This window comes from Leguminivora glycinivorella, chromosome 13 (assembly GCF_023078275.1).
Source record: "Leguminivora glycinivorella isolate SPB_JAAS2020 chromosome 13, LegGlyc_1.1, whole genome shotgun sequence".
Lineage (NCBI taxonomy): Eukaryota > Metazoa > Arthropoda > Insecta > Lepidoptera > Tortricidae > Leguminivora > Leguminivora glycinivorella.
Window position 1 is genome coordinate 6823315 of NC_062983.1, and position 16261 is coordinate 6839575.

Sequence of the window (16261 nt, forward strand, 5' to 3'; positions counted from 1 at the left end):
CCTGACCCTCTGTATAGCTTTTAGGCCAGAGAACAACCCATATGTCACCTTTACCTCCCCTTTTAAACTCGTCTAGGGTATCAAACCTAGGAAACCAGTCAAATTGCATACCCACTTTTTTCCTTTGTAACCACCACAGACTGGCGATTATTGATTTTATGAAAATGATTGACATTGTTTCTTAAAGTACTTTAATTGTACTTTCAAATGATACCAATATTGATAGGTTACGATGAATAAGATTAGAGGTATATCTGCTTGAAACGAATTTTGCGCGAGGTGTAATTTGGTAGACGCCGAATGTATGGGAACGCGTGTCAAGCGGTACTCCCCGCCTACAGGTATGTGGTTGTAGTTTGCTTATTTATTATCCGATCGTAGAAATTTAAAAAGCAACAGATAGCTTAATAATGTAGTTAAATGATTTATATAACATATTTTTTAGCTAAGTGGCCGTTTTCATTGCCTTTTTGAGTCACAAAAATCAAAAAAGAGAGTAAAAAAAAAGTTTTTTTTGCATTATTATTAATTAAAAAATAACTAACAAAACTATACTCTTCACATATAATAAATCTTAATCAGCATGTTATACGCTTTCAATCGACACCTCATTTTTCAAAATTGGATAAGGGGTTCTAGACAAATTGGCAAAAAATTGAAACCCGGGACCGCGATCTTTGTGACGTCATAGTTAACCCCCCCACAGTCTGAGAAAGTGACAAGTCATTATTTCGTACTCAGTAAAGTCTACCGATCACAACGATACCACTTGTCAGCAGTATACTCTCCAGTCACATCAACTTCAAAACTAGACGACTTTTTTCAATTCCGCCGCCTTACTATTTATCATAAAAGTCAATCTGGGTTTAAATACCAGTTTCGGAAATAAATATCGCACGTTGAAGTGTGACTAGACGATATCATTTGCATTGGGGCTCGTATTTCATTATTTCCCCATTGACAAATACTTCCCTTATATTTTTGTGGCTATTCCCACTAGTTACCACCAAGTTTTTACCTGTCCTAACTACTGGGATTTCCCCCACATTGTTAATTACCACACCGGGGGTTGATAGCTACTGGGATTAGTTTTCCCAGTAGTTACTACCAAAATATTATTGTGATGATCAAAACACTAAAATATATATTCCATTGCATGCTTTAATAAACACAGGTGTCAGTTAGTAAAAGACAAATACTTATGTAACTCCGTATAGACAGATAAAGTCTAAGAAAAAAACTTACCTCAAAACCATACAGAAAAAGGTACGGTGAGCTAGATGGCGATACACCTTTGGGGTAGGTACGCTCAGATAGATGGCGCTAATATTAATATTTGACATTTTAACACATATCAATATCATATCAAGCTGAGAATAATGTCAAAACGGAGGTTCAAAGGTTTTAAGCCTGTGTCGAGAGATGTAATACGTCAAATTCCGCGGGATATCCCTAATGTATGCTTAATCATGGACACCCTAAAGAAAGAGATGCAAGACCGGCGTGACGTAATTCAAGGTCAAATTTTCTGGCTTCAAAGTAATGTTCGGCGTGCAACATCCATGTATATAAGATTCTTGCCCCCCTGTATCGATATCTCACTCATACAATAAGCATGGTATGGCACCTACACGAGCTTAGACGCCTTAGACTGTGTGCTAGGAACGCGCCTCTTTCATATATTTGATCGCCAGTGTCCGAAGTGTGACAGAACATACATTTTAATAGCGTATCTGTTTAAAGAGGTTTTTGGCAATAATTTTATTTTTGACACAAGTTTACTCATTATGACTATTCTGACAACCTTATCTTATCTAATTTCCCGTCTTGATCATCACATTAAAGCTCGATGATACCATATTATAACAAACAGAGGCACTGGTCCCACCGCGAGCTAGTAAACTATCGGCTATAAAAACGAACAAAAGATAATCACTCCCGTGTAAATAAAAAAGACACGGGTGCGGAGATGTTTATAGTTACTCGCCCAGCGGTGAACTATCAATATCGCCAATGCCATAACATTGCAAGTTGCGTATGTATGAGCTTTAGTATGAGTAAGTAGATAATAATATAAGTTTCATCGGAAACCGGGAAGTGGGTAAAATTTAAATGCCAGAGTTTATTCCAAAACGTCTTATGTATGCAGGTAGCTACATCCATAATATGTGTATTGCATACAAGTTATAAATACATAAACTGAAAATCAGGCAGTTTCTTTATGGACAGTAGGTACCTATATGTACAACTTTACTATTAGTCTGTCACGATGGTGAAAGTGATGAAATGTGACAGAATCAGAAAACAACGTTCTTCACAAAATGAGTAAAGAATAAAACAATGAAGAACAAGCGTAATTATTGATTTTGAAATTGTCTCGATGACATGATGAAGATAAGCCTTTTTCCTAACAAAAGGGACACACAAAAAATGTAAGTAAGTATTCATTATTATTTTAAGTTCTATCCTAATTGTTATGCAATTGGGTGAATCAACTTTTTCTTGCCTGTTATTGCCATTGTTACGGTCCCCTGAGTCACGCTAGTTTTTTGCAAAATTATGCTACTGAAATTATGCAAGCATGCATGTAGTCCATGTTTGTAAGTGGCAAATTAAGGAAAGGGCTTGTTAACACCAGAAATATGCATAGTTTAAGTAGCATAATTTTGCATAAAACCAGCTCAGGAGACCGTAACCATGGCAATAACAGGTAATAAAAAGTCGATTCACCCAATTCATATAATATTATTCTATCTAGGCAACGGCACCGAAAATAATTACGATATATCGTTTATCTATAGATAAAGTAATTAGACACTTGTTTTGTTTTCCTTAATGAACCTGCATCATGATGGTACGTATTAATGATGGATGATATCTATACATTTTCTAATTTCCTTTCAAAACATATTTAGTAGGTATTGAAATAGATAGTATCTTCACCACTTGTATTAATATTTTTGGACAAAAGTTATTTAGATTTTAATTGAAGCCAGAACTTCCAATATAAAATAAATAATTTCAATAAACAAAATTTTGATCATTTTTTATCAACTTTATCTTGTGATGTAACAGGGTCACTACCACCTAGCGCAGAACGCTCGTCAATATAGGTAGGTAGACTTCTTTTTGGAAACAGTGTAAAGCGTTTGATCACAATCTCACCTGATGGAAAGTGCCAATGCCAATGGTGAGCGTCAGGACCCCTGGACCACTACACTACAGATATTTGATGTTTAGTACATACTAAAATTTAGTATCTATTTGATACTATTTGGTATCTGAGTACATATATTTGGTACCTCCACTGATATCGAAAAATCGAGCGAATAAAGTGGCCAGACATTCTGACGTCAGGATGTCTGGACCATTTTTGGTTTACATAGTTCTAGACAACACTAGTAATTGATATCTTAGTCAATATTTACTACCTATTTGGTACCTGTCAATATATTTTTTTCAAATTTTTTTGGCGTACCAGAAAAAAGTTATGACGGAATTTAAAGTTGTGAGCCCGGCCGTGCCGTTGAAGTATGTAGCGCCTGTCAAAAGTATAGAGGCAAATCCGCCTGCCCTCCTGCGCGCGTCAACTTAAATAGGAATTTAGTTTTAGGCACTCGCACATCATCTCTACTACTGACTAGTGGCATTAATATAGTCGAAATATAAAAGTAATTAGTGTAATTACACTAGTTTTCCATTTTCCTCCTGAGAGGCAACAGTTGGGAAAATTCTAGGGGGGAAATAGCATAAACTGTTATAATTAACAGCGTCATTGGTAATATTGGTATATAGGATGTATTTTGATGATCACATCTACGAGCTCCGTTATAGGGGTTTATCATATAAATAAACCAGTGCTTTCAGTAACATTTGTTTTTTGCATCGATTAGTGTCAATTATGAATTAAGAATAAATACAAACATCAAATCAATCATCTACTATCAGTACCTACAACCACAATGCCGCCAAATCTGCCATACAGCTCAGCTCTACAGCTGCTGAACAGTCACAAAAATGACCGGCTGTCAGGGGTAAACTGATTTACAAATTTCTCCGCCAGGAGATGTCTCTCAGGGACATGACATGACATTAGACGTTATTGAGACTGTAGGAGGTTCTCTCTGGAGGAAAATGGAAAACTAGTGTAATTACACTAATTACTTTTATATTTCGACTATATTAATGCCACTAGTCAGTAGAGATGATGTGCGAGTGCCTAAAAATAAATTCCTATTTAAATTGACGCGCAGGAGGGCAGGCGGAATTGCCTCTATTCTTTTGACAGGCGCTACATTCTTCAACGCCACGGCTGGGCTCACAACTTTAAATTCCATCATAACTTTTTTCTGGTACGCCAAAAAAAATTGAAAAAAATATATTGACAGGTACCAAATAGGTAGTAAATATTGACTAAGATATCAATTAGTAGTGTTGTCTAGAACTATGTAAACCAAAAATGGTCCAGACATCCTGACGTCAGAATGTCTGGCCACTTTATTCGCTCGATTTTTCGATATCAGTGGAGGTACCAAATATATGTACTCAGATACCAAATAGTATCAAATAGGTACTAAATTTTAGTATGTACTAAACATCAAATATCTGTAGTGGTCCAGGGGTCCTGACGCTCACTGCCAATGCAGTCTAGAATAGAGCAAAAATATGCTACTTGACCCTTTTTTAAAGTCTATTTTATATTATTTATTACTGTCCAATTAACCGAAAAAAATACTACCATATTTTATTACGACTTGAAAACCACAAAAAAACATTTATAAAGTTTACTTTAACTTAATTAGGCAAAAACATCATTAGCCATGTTAATCTATAGATTGTCTGCGCATGACGTAAATCGAATTGAGCACAAAATTTTCTGACATTTAAGTTATGAGGCATAAAGTTCATCATGTCAGTGATTGACTCGGCATGAACTTAAGTTAGGTTCTATGACGTCACTACACGTCTGACAGCGTTTTCGGTGGCCAAAGTTAAAATAAATATTACACACATTTTTAATCGAAAATACGTAGCCACCATACACTTTTAATACCCAAAATCTATAAAAATTGGTTTCTTATGTCAAATACTACAGGAAACAATCATTTTTTGTGCCAAATTCGATAAGAGTCTAGTAGCCTATTGTTTTTTTGGCAGACGCGACACTGTTGACACCTAGTGTCGAGTAGTGATACTGATAATTTACGTTATTTGACGTGTGTTTGATGTTCGATGTCACTACAAATAACTCGTATTAACTGATGTGTGGAGAGATATAATAAATATTGTGAATTCAATTTTCAATTGAATGAAACTATCTTCTATTGATCGGTGTTGTGTTATCATGTATCATTAAATCGTTTTGAATGTAATGTATTAAATATCTATTTTTATCATTAATTCGATAATATTTGCCACGGTTTCGCACATGAAGCATGTAAGTAGTTGTAATGTAAGAAAAGCTTAAAAACCAAAGATAGTGAGGTTAGATCAGTCCTGGATTTAGAGACCCAGTTTTTCGAATTTAAATAAATAAAAAATATGTAGATGTAGTAATTACCAAAGGTTTGCGTAGTAAAATTATTGAACTTCGCGAGACTGAAAGTTGTCAATCCCAACCAAGAACTTAAATCTAATTCATAAAACTTTACATAGCTACTAACCAGACGAATTGTTCCCTGCCAAGGCGACAAAGGTTAAACATATTAATAACTAGCTTTTGCCTGAGGCTTCGCTCGCGTTAGAAAGAGACAAAAAGCAGCCTATGTTACTTTCCATCCCTTCAAATATATCCACTTAAAAAATCACGTCAATTCGTCGCTCCGTTTTGCCGTGAAAGACGGACAAACAAACAGACACTCACACTTTCCCATTTATAATAATAAGTATGGATTTTGGGAAGAGGGTTTTTTTTTAATGATATAGAATAGAATAGAATTCTTATAAGCTTCTTGAAGAACCCCATATCATAGCGCAAGGGAAACACTTCAGAAGGTAGATCATTCCACAACCTGCACGTCGTGCTCTCTCATTTTACTAAAAAAAACCTGGCTACTTACTAACCAGACGAACAGACCAAGTGAGGGCTCTCACCGGGTCACCCTTAAATCTCTGCGCGCGGAACGCTGCAAATAGAGCAATATGGCGGGAAACCATTAAAAAGGCAGAACATCGACCCCAATGACCACGACTACTCTGACAAGAGTATACGACTAAGAACAAGAAGAAGAACCAGACGAATTGTTCCCGGCCAAGGCGATAAAGGTAAACATATTAATAATTTTGGGAAGAGGGGATTTTTTTATGAAATAGGCAGCAAACGAACAGACGAGCCGCCTGATGGGAAGCAGTCATCGCCGCCCATGGATATAAGCAACATCAAGGGAGCCACTTATGCGTTGCCGACCTTTGAGAACCCTAAATACCTGCTTCTTGAAGAACCCCATATCATAGCGCAAGGGAAACACCTCAGAAGGTAGATCATTCCACAACTTGCACGTCGTGCTTTCTCCATCACAAAACCATTGCTACTCGTAAGTTGCCTGGGAGTCCTGGGACCCAGACCTTGTGTGGTTTATTCCGTTCCGGCCCTGATTTCCACCCAGCCCGTATTTCAGAGGAATAAGTAGGTATAAGGAAAGAGTTGTGACTCCATCATCGACGCCATACATATGATCATAAAGCCGTACAAGATTATTATGTTGACAGCAATTTAACTAGCCTGCCTGTGCAAAGGGGAATAGATCATCATCCTCCTTGCGTTATCCCGGCATTTGCCACGGCTCATGGGAGCCTGGGGTCCGTTTTGACAACTAATCCCAAGATTTGGCGTAGGCATTAGTTTTTACGAAAGCGACTGCCATCTGACCTTCCAACCCGAAGGGTAGACTAGACATTATTGGAATTAGGCCGGTTTCCTCACGATGTTTTCCTTCACCGAAAAGCGATTGGCAAATATCAAATGACATTTCGCACATAAATTCCGAAAAACTCATTGGTGCGAGCGTGGGTTCGAACCCGCGACCTCCGGAACGAAAGTCGCACGTAGGGTTTACTGACGATTCGCCAAAAAACGTTTCCCAAAGTTTCACATCCCAAACTATTATTCCCAAATTATCATTTCCCAAATAAACGTTTGGCAAAACAACTTATCGCAAATTGACATTTAGCAAAACTTTTTTTGGCAAGTATTTGTTTCCCAAAATATTTACTTGGTCAAATTTCATTTCACCAAATATTATTTAGTCAAAGGTATTGTTAGGCAAAATTTCCATTTCCCAATATATTGTAATTAAATGGTGCACTAGAAATTTGTTTGTTGATTTTATACTTTGTGTTCAAGATTTGCGTGAAATGATGTGTATGTCGTACTTTTTTTCCTCCTGCTGAAAATGTCAAGGATGACATTTTCACGGTGTCCTGCCGTTTCGCCAAAAAACGTTTCGTCAAATTTCATTTCCCAATAATCATATCGCAATAGTTTCATTTCCCAAGGTATTGTTTGGCAAAGGTATGTTTCGCAATGAATTTGTTTGGTCAAATTATCATTTGGCACAATTTTACTTAGTCAAATTTTATTTAGACAAAACTTTATTTCGCAAACGTTTTTAATGGCAAAACTTATATCCCAAAAACATGTTTGGTCAAAATTTCACATCGCAAATTTCGAAAATATTTAGGCATTTGCATTTTCATTTCTACGGGATTAATTTAATTTACCGAAGATTGTTTTGCCAAATTTAACTTAAAATTGTCAAATGATAATTTCAGTTTTATTCCCAAGGCTTCAGTTGGACAAGAAAAGTTTGCTCAACTTTATTTTTGTCAAATTAATTACTGGACAAAATTATTTTGTCAACTATTTTTTTGTCAAAAAATGTTTCTACAAATCAGTTTAGGTGCGACGACGAGCGAAGCGAGGTGGAGCGTGTTAGGTTGACAGTGAGCAAACTGGAAATGGCTTTTTAAAGTAATTAAAAATTAATAGAACATAATGGTCTTGAAAACATAAGGTTTCTTTTTAATAAAATGTATCCGGACATGTAAGTGAAAATGTCATCCTTGACATTTGCAGCAGGAGGAAAAAAAGTACGACATACACATTATTTCACTCAAATCTTGGACACAAAGTATAAAATCAACAAACAAATTTCTAGTGCGCCATTTAATTACAATATATTGGGAAATGGAAATTTTGCCTAACAATACCTTTGACTAAATAATATTTGGTAAAATGAAATTTGACCAAGTAAATATTTTGGGAAACAAATATTTGCCAAAAAAAGTTTTGCTAAATGTCAATTTGCGATAAGTTGTTTTGCCAAACGTTTATTTGGGAAATGATAATTTGGGAATAATAGTTTGGGATGTGAAACTTTGGGAAACGTTTTTTGGCGAATCGTCAGTAAACCAATTACATGTTCGGATACATTTTATTAAACGAAACCTGATGGTTTCAAGACCATTAATTTTTAATTACTTTAAAAAGTCATTTCCGTTTTGCTCACTGTCAACCTAACACGCTCCTCCTCGCTTCGCTCGTCGTCGCACCTAAACTGACTGTGTCACACACGAGTTTTCTGTTACAGTACTAATAAAATTATTACATTACATTTATGCCTTGTAATATTTATTGTCAAACGTGGTTTTGCATGGTGTAATTTGTAGAAACATTTTTTGACAAAAAAATAGCTGACAAAATATTTTTGTCCAGTAATAAATTTGACAAAAATAAAGTTGAGAAAACTTTTCTTGTCGAACTGAAGCACTTGGGAATAAAACTGAAATTATCATTTGACAGATTTTAAGTTAAATGCAAAAAAATCTTCGGTAAATTAAATGCACCCCGCAGAAATGAAAATGCAAATGCCTAAATATTATCTAAATTTGCGATGTGAAATTTTGACAAAACATGTTTTTGGGATATAAGTTTTGCCATTAAAAACGTTTGCGAAATAAATTTTTGTCTAAATAAAATTTGACTAAGTGAAATTGTGCCAAATGATAATTTGACCAAACAAATTCATTGCGAAACATACCTTTGCCAAACAATACTTTGGGAAATGAAACTATTGCAATATGATTATTGGGAAATGAAATTTGACGAAACGTTTTTTGGCGAAACGGCAGGACACCCGCACGTAGGCTACCAGCGCTTCAAAGAGTTGTAACTCCATACATCGGTCGGTAAATGCAAGTTATTTGTAGTGACATCTAGCGTCAACGACGCATCAATCACGCGTTAAATAGCGTAAATTATACCACTACTCGACACTAGGTGTCAACATTGTCGCGTCTGCCAAAAATGTCTGCCAACATATAATACAAGCAGAAGGAATTGAAAACAGAGTACTTACTGATTAATACTATTGTAATATTAGCTAAAACTTGTTGAGCATTAGACTTTTTGTTCGTCGCGACATCTATTGACAAGTAGCAGTACTGATAATTTACGTTAGTTGACGCGTGGATGACGCTAGATGTCACTATAAATAACTTTCATTTACTGATGGAGTTATAACTCTTTCCCTATTTATTCCTCTATGATTTTACTAAGTAATATTCAAATATAAAAAAAAAGCTCAAAGTAGAAATTAGTTCCTTGATGATATGATAGTTGTGTAAATATCTGATACGAGTATAGATATGGCTGATCTGTTTTTTTATCAAGCAGATAGGTCTGATACTTGCAAATGATCAGTAAGATCTTAAATGCTTTAAAATATAAAACAAAATTTACCTTAGTATGTTTTCGGTGGCTGTTCAGCGTGCGTAGCCGAATGCACAAACGCTCACAAAACGAAACGCTCGTAGATATCTATCTCTATCGCTCTTGCGTATTGGCGCGACGAAGCCAGACTACCTTTCGCGGCGTTTCGTTTCCGTTTCGCGTCGCAGAAATGCCATTCGGCTACGGGGCCGGAGCACCAAAGACATATATAACTCCGTAAAGACAGATAAAGTCTAAGAAAAAACGTACCTCAGTACCTACCATACAGAAAAAGGTACAGTGGCCTTGGTGGCATTATACCTTTGGGGCACGCTCAGCTAGATGGCGCTAATATTAATATTTGACATTTTAACACATATCGAGCTAAGAATATGGACCAAATTGTCAAAACTGAGGTTCAAAAGTTTTAAGCCTGTGTCAAGAGATGGCAGTCTATGCACTGTGATTACACATTTTACTTCGACAGTAACTCTCTATAATACTCGATCCTCTTTGGCACCACCCACCTTCAACACTTATATTATCGTGCTATTGCTATCGTATCAATCTTTGGTATCTTACTTACAGAGACAGCAACGAATCAACCAGCATTAAAAAAGGACAAATTCGTCTTTGAGTCCACAAATTTCCGGAGCTGATAAGAAGACGTGTTACTGATATCTGTAGTTCAGCCACAAATCCCGCAGCATCAAACAAACGACAAACAGTTCGCTCTTGAGGGCAGTCAGTACATCCTCGAGGCTGGCTGGAGGAGGCTGTTTGTTGCCTCTCCAACCTTGAATCGAGGCTTTGTAAAGTACTACTTAACACTTTCGCTACCAAGAACCCGACTGTCGGGCACACCGCTCGTAGAAGCGTAGTCGATTACATGGGTTTCCCCGTATGTAGCGAAAATGTCGTAGCGCCGCGTAGAGCCCGGTTTCGAAAGTGTTAACAGCTTAATGGAGGTATAACCTAAGGTACCCCAAGAATCACTTACAGATATTTGTAGTCCAGCGACAAACCCTCCAGCATCAGACAAAGGACAAACAGTTCGCCCTTGAGGACAGCACATCCTGAGCTCAAGCGGAGGTTCTGGAGGCCGTCTGTTGTCTCTCCAACCTCCAATCTAAACTTTGTAAGGTCCTTAACAGTCTAATGTACAACCTAAGGTACCCCAAGAAATCCAAGAATTACTTACAGATATTTGTAGTCCAGCGACGAATCCTCCTGCGTCGAACAGGGGACACACAGTTCGTCCTTGAGGGCAGTACATCCTCAGCTCAGGCAGCGGTCCTGGAGGTCGCTCCGTGCGTCTCCAACCTTCGTTCTCCGCGTCCTTGCTAGTGCGAGGGATTTTGAAGAAGTACTCCATGTCAGCCAGTGCGTCGGACCAGCCGAATTTGACTGCGGAATTTTGGTTTGTGTTAGTCAAAATGTACTGCTGTCCTAGACAGCGTGATACTCGGTTATGTTTCGTACCGAACGTACCACTCATACGAGAGAGAGAGAGAGAGAGAGAGAGAGAGAGAGAGAGAGAGAGAGAGAGAGAGAGAGAGAGAGAGAGAGAGAGAGAGAGAGAGAGAGAGAGAGAGAGAGAGATGAGAGAGAGAGAGATCAGGTATTATACAACATAATAAACTTACCGCGAAGACCATCGTATTCAATACCTGTAACAGAGCGAGTTTTAACGGATTAGTGAAAATATTAAAAACATGTACACTTACACCATAATTTTTATTTAATTTCATAGGTCCTAAAATTTGTTTTAAATGGAGCTAAATTTGTTATTGCCGAAGCGAAAGAATCCAATATTGGTTCAGAATGTGGAATCTTGAGCGTTGCGAGTGTTTCAAGGCAAGTATCATAAGGCAAGAAAATAAATGTTAACTATTTAGATTTAACAATGTGTTACGAATTACTGTATATCGAATCGATTACTTATGTATTGGTTTTGACACGACCACGAATATCGCTTAAGCTTTGATATTGCATGAAAATGTTCACCAAGACAATTAGTCAAGAGTTATAAACAATTTATTGAATTAAACTGAATCGGGTTCCCCATTGGCACACTCAAAGGTTATGACAGATGGCGCCACCTTATTAGTCCATTGCACAGATAAAGAATAAGAAGTTAATTTTTGTTTTATCTGTAGGGTTTTGTCTAATATACTCTGTCAAACAAGTCTGTCAGTAAATAAGAACAAAGAAAACTATAGGTATCCTTTTCTCTAGCACCCTAAAGAAAAGGATGCATATAGTTTTCTTTGTTCTTATTTACTGACAGACTTGTTTGACAGAGTATAGCCATGACACATTACCGGACTATGCCAATGTCATTTCATACGTGAGAGCGAGAAGAAGATATTTTTTCTCCCTCTCACATATGAAATAACGTTTACCGGTAATATATGGGGCTATTGCTATTACACCTAGTGACAGGTTGTGAATGACAGTGACATGCGTAGGCACTTGCACAGGCGCCGCCTGGCGGGATAAAATGTCAGCGTGCCTCCTCATTCATGACTAGGTAGTCCTACACCTTACAGAAATGATCTATTAGTAATAATATCTGGGCAACCGAGCTTCGCTCGGTTCTGTTTCGTATCCTTGACATGTGTCGCCATCTAGTTCAAAAATGAATAGTACCTACATCGAGCGAAAGAATTCTCAGCCTTAACAACACAACTACTCCACACGAGATGGCGCGCATTTCGCCACAAAAACTCAAATAGTGTATTTTCTATTCGTTTTAGCCTTGACCTGTGTCGCCATCTAGTGTTTGCAATAAATAGTTAGTACTTACATCGACCGAAATAATTCTGTCTTAACAGTACAACTACTGCACACGAGATGGCGCGCGAAGAAAAACGCATGAAAACTCGAAAATTCGCGTTTTCCGGGACCTAAAGATAAGTTAGACCGATTTTTCACCCCCAAAAACCCCCACATAACAAATTTCTGCGAAATCGTCAGAGCGGTTTCCGAGATCGTCAGTGTAAATAAATATATATATAAATAAATAAATAAATATACAAGAATTGCTCGTTTAAAAGTATAAGATTTATTATTTAAGTATACATACTACACATCAACTTTATTCTGTTACGAAAAGTTCGACGCTTGTTCAGCCTTGATAAGGGTACCCAGTGAACCGATTGATTTCTTTTGTCCCTTTTTGTCAAACAAACGGTCCATTGCGCAATGATTGTATTTACCTCCTGATTACTACCGATTGATTTGTTTCTGATTGCCAATAACAGAAACTGCCTAATTCGAACAATGCTTTTAAGTAGGATGCCACTGCGAAATGATATCGACTTTTTTTAATTATGAATGGGCTTACTATTGACCACAGACTAGCCAAAGGCAAAGACGTGAGCTCGTGCAGAAGATACCTGTTCACCCTTGATTTGAAGGTTGCCGGGTTATATGAGCTCGGAAATATAGTCGCCGGCAAGGAATTCCACTCCTTGGCAGTGCGAATAAGAAAAGAAGAAGCAAAGCGCTTCGTGCGAATTCGCGGAATATCTACCAAGAAAGGATGAAAACCGGCCGTGCGTCTAAGAGTCCGATGGTAGAATGGGGACGGTGGAATAAGCTCGTGTAGCTCTTGTGCACACTCCCCGAAGTGCAACCTGGGGGCGATTTTTGAATCTCGCATACGGGATTTTGTCACTAAAATACCGGTGGAAAACGGTGACTTGCTTATTATTTTAAGTGACAATTTTCTGAATTCAAACGCGTGAGACTCAAAAATCGGCTCCCTGTGGCATATTTCACAACAGTGACAATTGTCGCCCGACAGTTACACTTCGCCGTTCATTGCCTGTTCAACAAGGAGATATTGACACTGAACAATGTTACTTAGCAACCCAGAAGTAGACACAGAATTGTCAGTGTCCACTTGTCAAGTGTCAATAATGTGGTGAAATAACCCACTGTCAGTATCAGCATCAAATGTAACGTTTTTTCAAACGAAAATGTCAAATTTAGCCCTGTAAATGTCATATCCGATTCATATCGTATCTTGATCTGATATCTGACCTAAATTAAGGATTGAATCAGGCCAACCGGGTACAGTAGAAATTTAGAGATGAATTTCTTTTGCTATCGTTTTTTTTTCTCTGATTTCAATCAAATGTAATTTGAGACCTATAGAGACCTTTCTGTCTTGTGTTCGATAGCATAGTCCTATACCTAAACGATTTTGCTAGATAGATATCTCGTTTAAGCTATTTGAGCACTAACTCTGAACTGAAAAAAAAACGTAATAGGAATAAGAATCGGCCTGTTTACATTGCATTGAAGCTTTTATGGCGAAATATTTACACATACCTATGTCATGTATCTAAGATGACTGTACTGTACCTACTGTCTAGGAACAAGTTCAATGAATCACCAATGTTTAATTTTATAGGCGTACTTGATCTATAATGTTTTGGCCTGACTGAGCGGAAATTATTTTCAATTGTATATGAATATATTACTCCTTGATTGCCCATTATGTTTACTCCTTTATGTTTCATGAACATTGATCTCATGCATATCAACTTAACTCCAGTAAAGTTACGTTGAGTTCAGTACTTCAGTAATCCTAACAAACGTAGCACTTTCGTTATTGATAGCGTCCAAATATCATTACTACAGAAACCTGTTCCAAATAAATACGTTTATGTCACCGATTCGAAACCATCTAAAGATACAATAAAGATTGTTTAAGAAGTTATAGCTGAAAATGTTTTTTTTTACCACACCAACTGGTAAAGGCTGTCTTTGCTATTTGAAAACAGATAACAAATTTCCATTTTATCCACAAGAGTGCAAAGTAATTTCATACAAATTTTAACTTGATGTCTTAAGCTGACTGGTAGATCAATATTGGAATCTTTCGCTTGCTCGGGTATCAATATTGGCACGTGCGGTTAAACAACCAATTTGCCCCTTGTAAAATAAATAACTAATTTTATTTTATCGTAAACTAAAAGCAATAATAATACTAAACTAACTGCTCTAGGGTACTAAATGCTGGGTACTGACTTGAGAAGGACAATTTACTACGACGTATTTTTGTATCGACGCACCTATGTAATCAAATGGTGTAAATAAACGTTCCAGAAAAAATGTCGAAGTGTTTTACTTTGCAAAATACTGCGGTAAAAAGACGTCATGTGTACTGAAAAATAGTTTTTGGTGGTAATCGTATGGTTTTGTTACCGCAATCATAGTATAGTGCCAAATCAACTCTTAGACTTTACAAAGTTTGTTATCGTCATTTTTACTTACTGTTCTGCCCAATTAAGACATTGTTATAGCGTAGATTAAATTTGTGTCGCTTAACTTCAAAACTGGTTAAATCCATTCTGCTATAAGGTTGATTATCCTTCAGATCATATTATATTTTTTATATATTCAACCTTAAAGCAGAATGGATTTACCCAGGTTAATTTGAAGTTAAGCGACACATTTGTTCATTTGGTTACGCACTTTTTTGATGTCATAAGTGTCATAACAAAAAAAATGTTATGAACGGATTATTTAGCTGGCATTTAAATTGTTCATGTCGATTGAACTTCAGATATACTGTTCACCTATTCCTACGAAAAAGTGGTCCCAACAGTCAACAAATATGAGATTTTTATTTATATACTGTGTTTACAAAGTCCATAAAAACACGATATAAGCGAAAAATCTGTTTTATTTAACAATTTACATGAAGGTAATAAAAACTCGGTTATAAACCGAAATTCGAATCGGTTTCGAGTTTCACCGAAAAAAAAAACCGAAACTCGGTTTTCGGTTCTAGCTGCATTCCCTAGCTGGCACTGTTAACAAGGATTTATAAAGGAGGAATAATCGTTTGGCTTTTTTAAATGTATAATTTAGAATAGAATATAATATATGTTAGTCATAAACGAAGACGAATTACACATTATGGCTGAAACAAGAATGAGGTGCCACAAAATGGTCTCGTTTCAGCATATTACTGGTGCCTTCCAGCGCCGATCTAATTTAACGCTTTAACAATTTCTTGATTAGGTACGCCGGTAAATGCTCTCATGAATTATTTAGAAATTACTCATACAAATGTAGGTATAAGTAATTTCTAAATCCGTTAAAAATTAAATATTCTTTTTATCTGCAAACGGACCCAAAATAATTAGGCATCTATGGCCAAAATTTTTTATGAATTTTTTTTTTACTTATTGACCAGTTACTGTACGGTTTTCTTTATAGTTCGTTCGTGGCAGCCACTCTGTGATACGCTGTACAGTAGGTACGCCATTTATCATCTATTGTGAGGAGAGTCAGGTATCCCGTCTCGATTACACCGTTAATGTATCCTGACAAAAGACTGTTGCGGGCTTTTTAGCCGTAGTATAATTTTATTCTGTCCGAAAAAAACTTTGTGGCATCTAAGTAAAACATAATTATATAATTATAGTCTGGTGGTTTATGAAAGTTATTTGAAACAGGATAAAATATATTAGTACAGGAACAAAATAACTTATTGGCTGTTTTAACTAAATAGTTTATAAGAATGACACA

At 36.7% G+C, this 16261-nt stretch overlaps 1 protein-coding gene across 1 annotated transcript in view; it reads right to left on the minus strand.

The window, feature by feature from the left end:
• The window catches only part of LOC125232650, a 43756-nt gene that overhangs the window by 26584 nt on the left and 911 nt on the right, over positions 1-16261 (minus strand). The window contains exons 2-3 of the mRNA XM_048138404.1: positions 11356-11379; positions 10911-11116 (exon numbers count right to left, since the gene is read on the minus strand). Of these exons, the coding sequence (XP_047994361.1) occupies positions 10911-11116; positions 11356-11379 (230 nt within the window). The remainder of the gene's footprint in view (positions 1-10910; positions 11117-11355; positions 11380-16261) is intronic.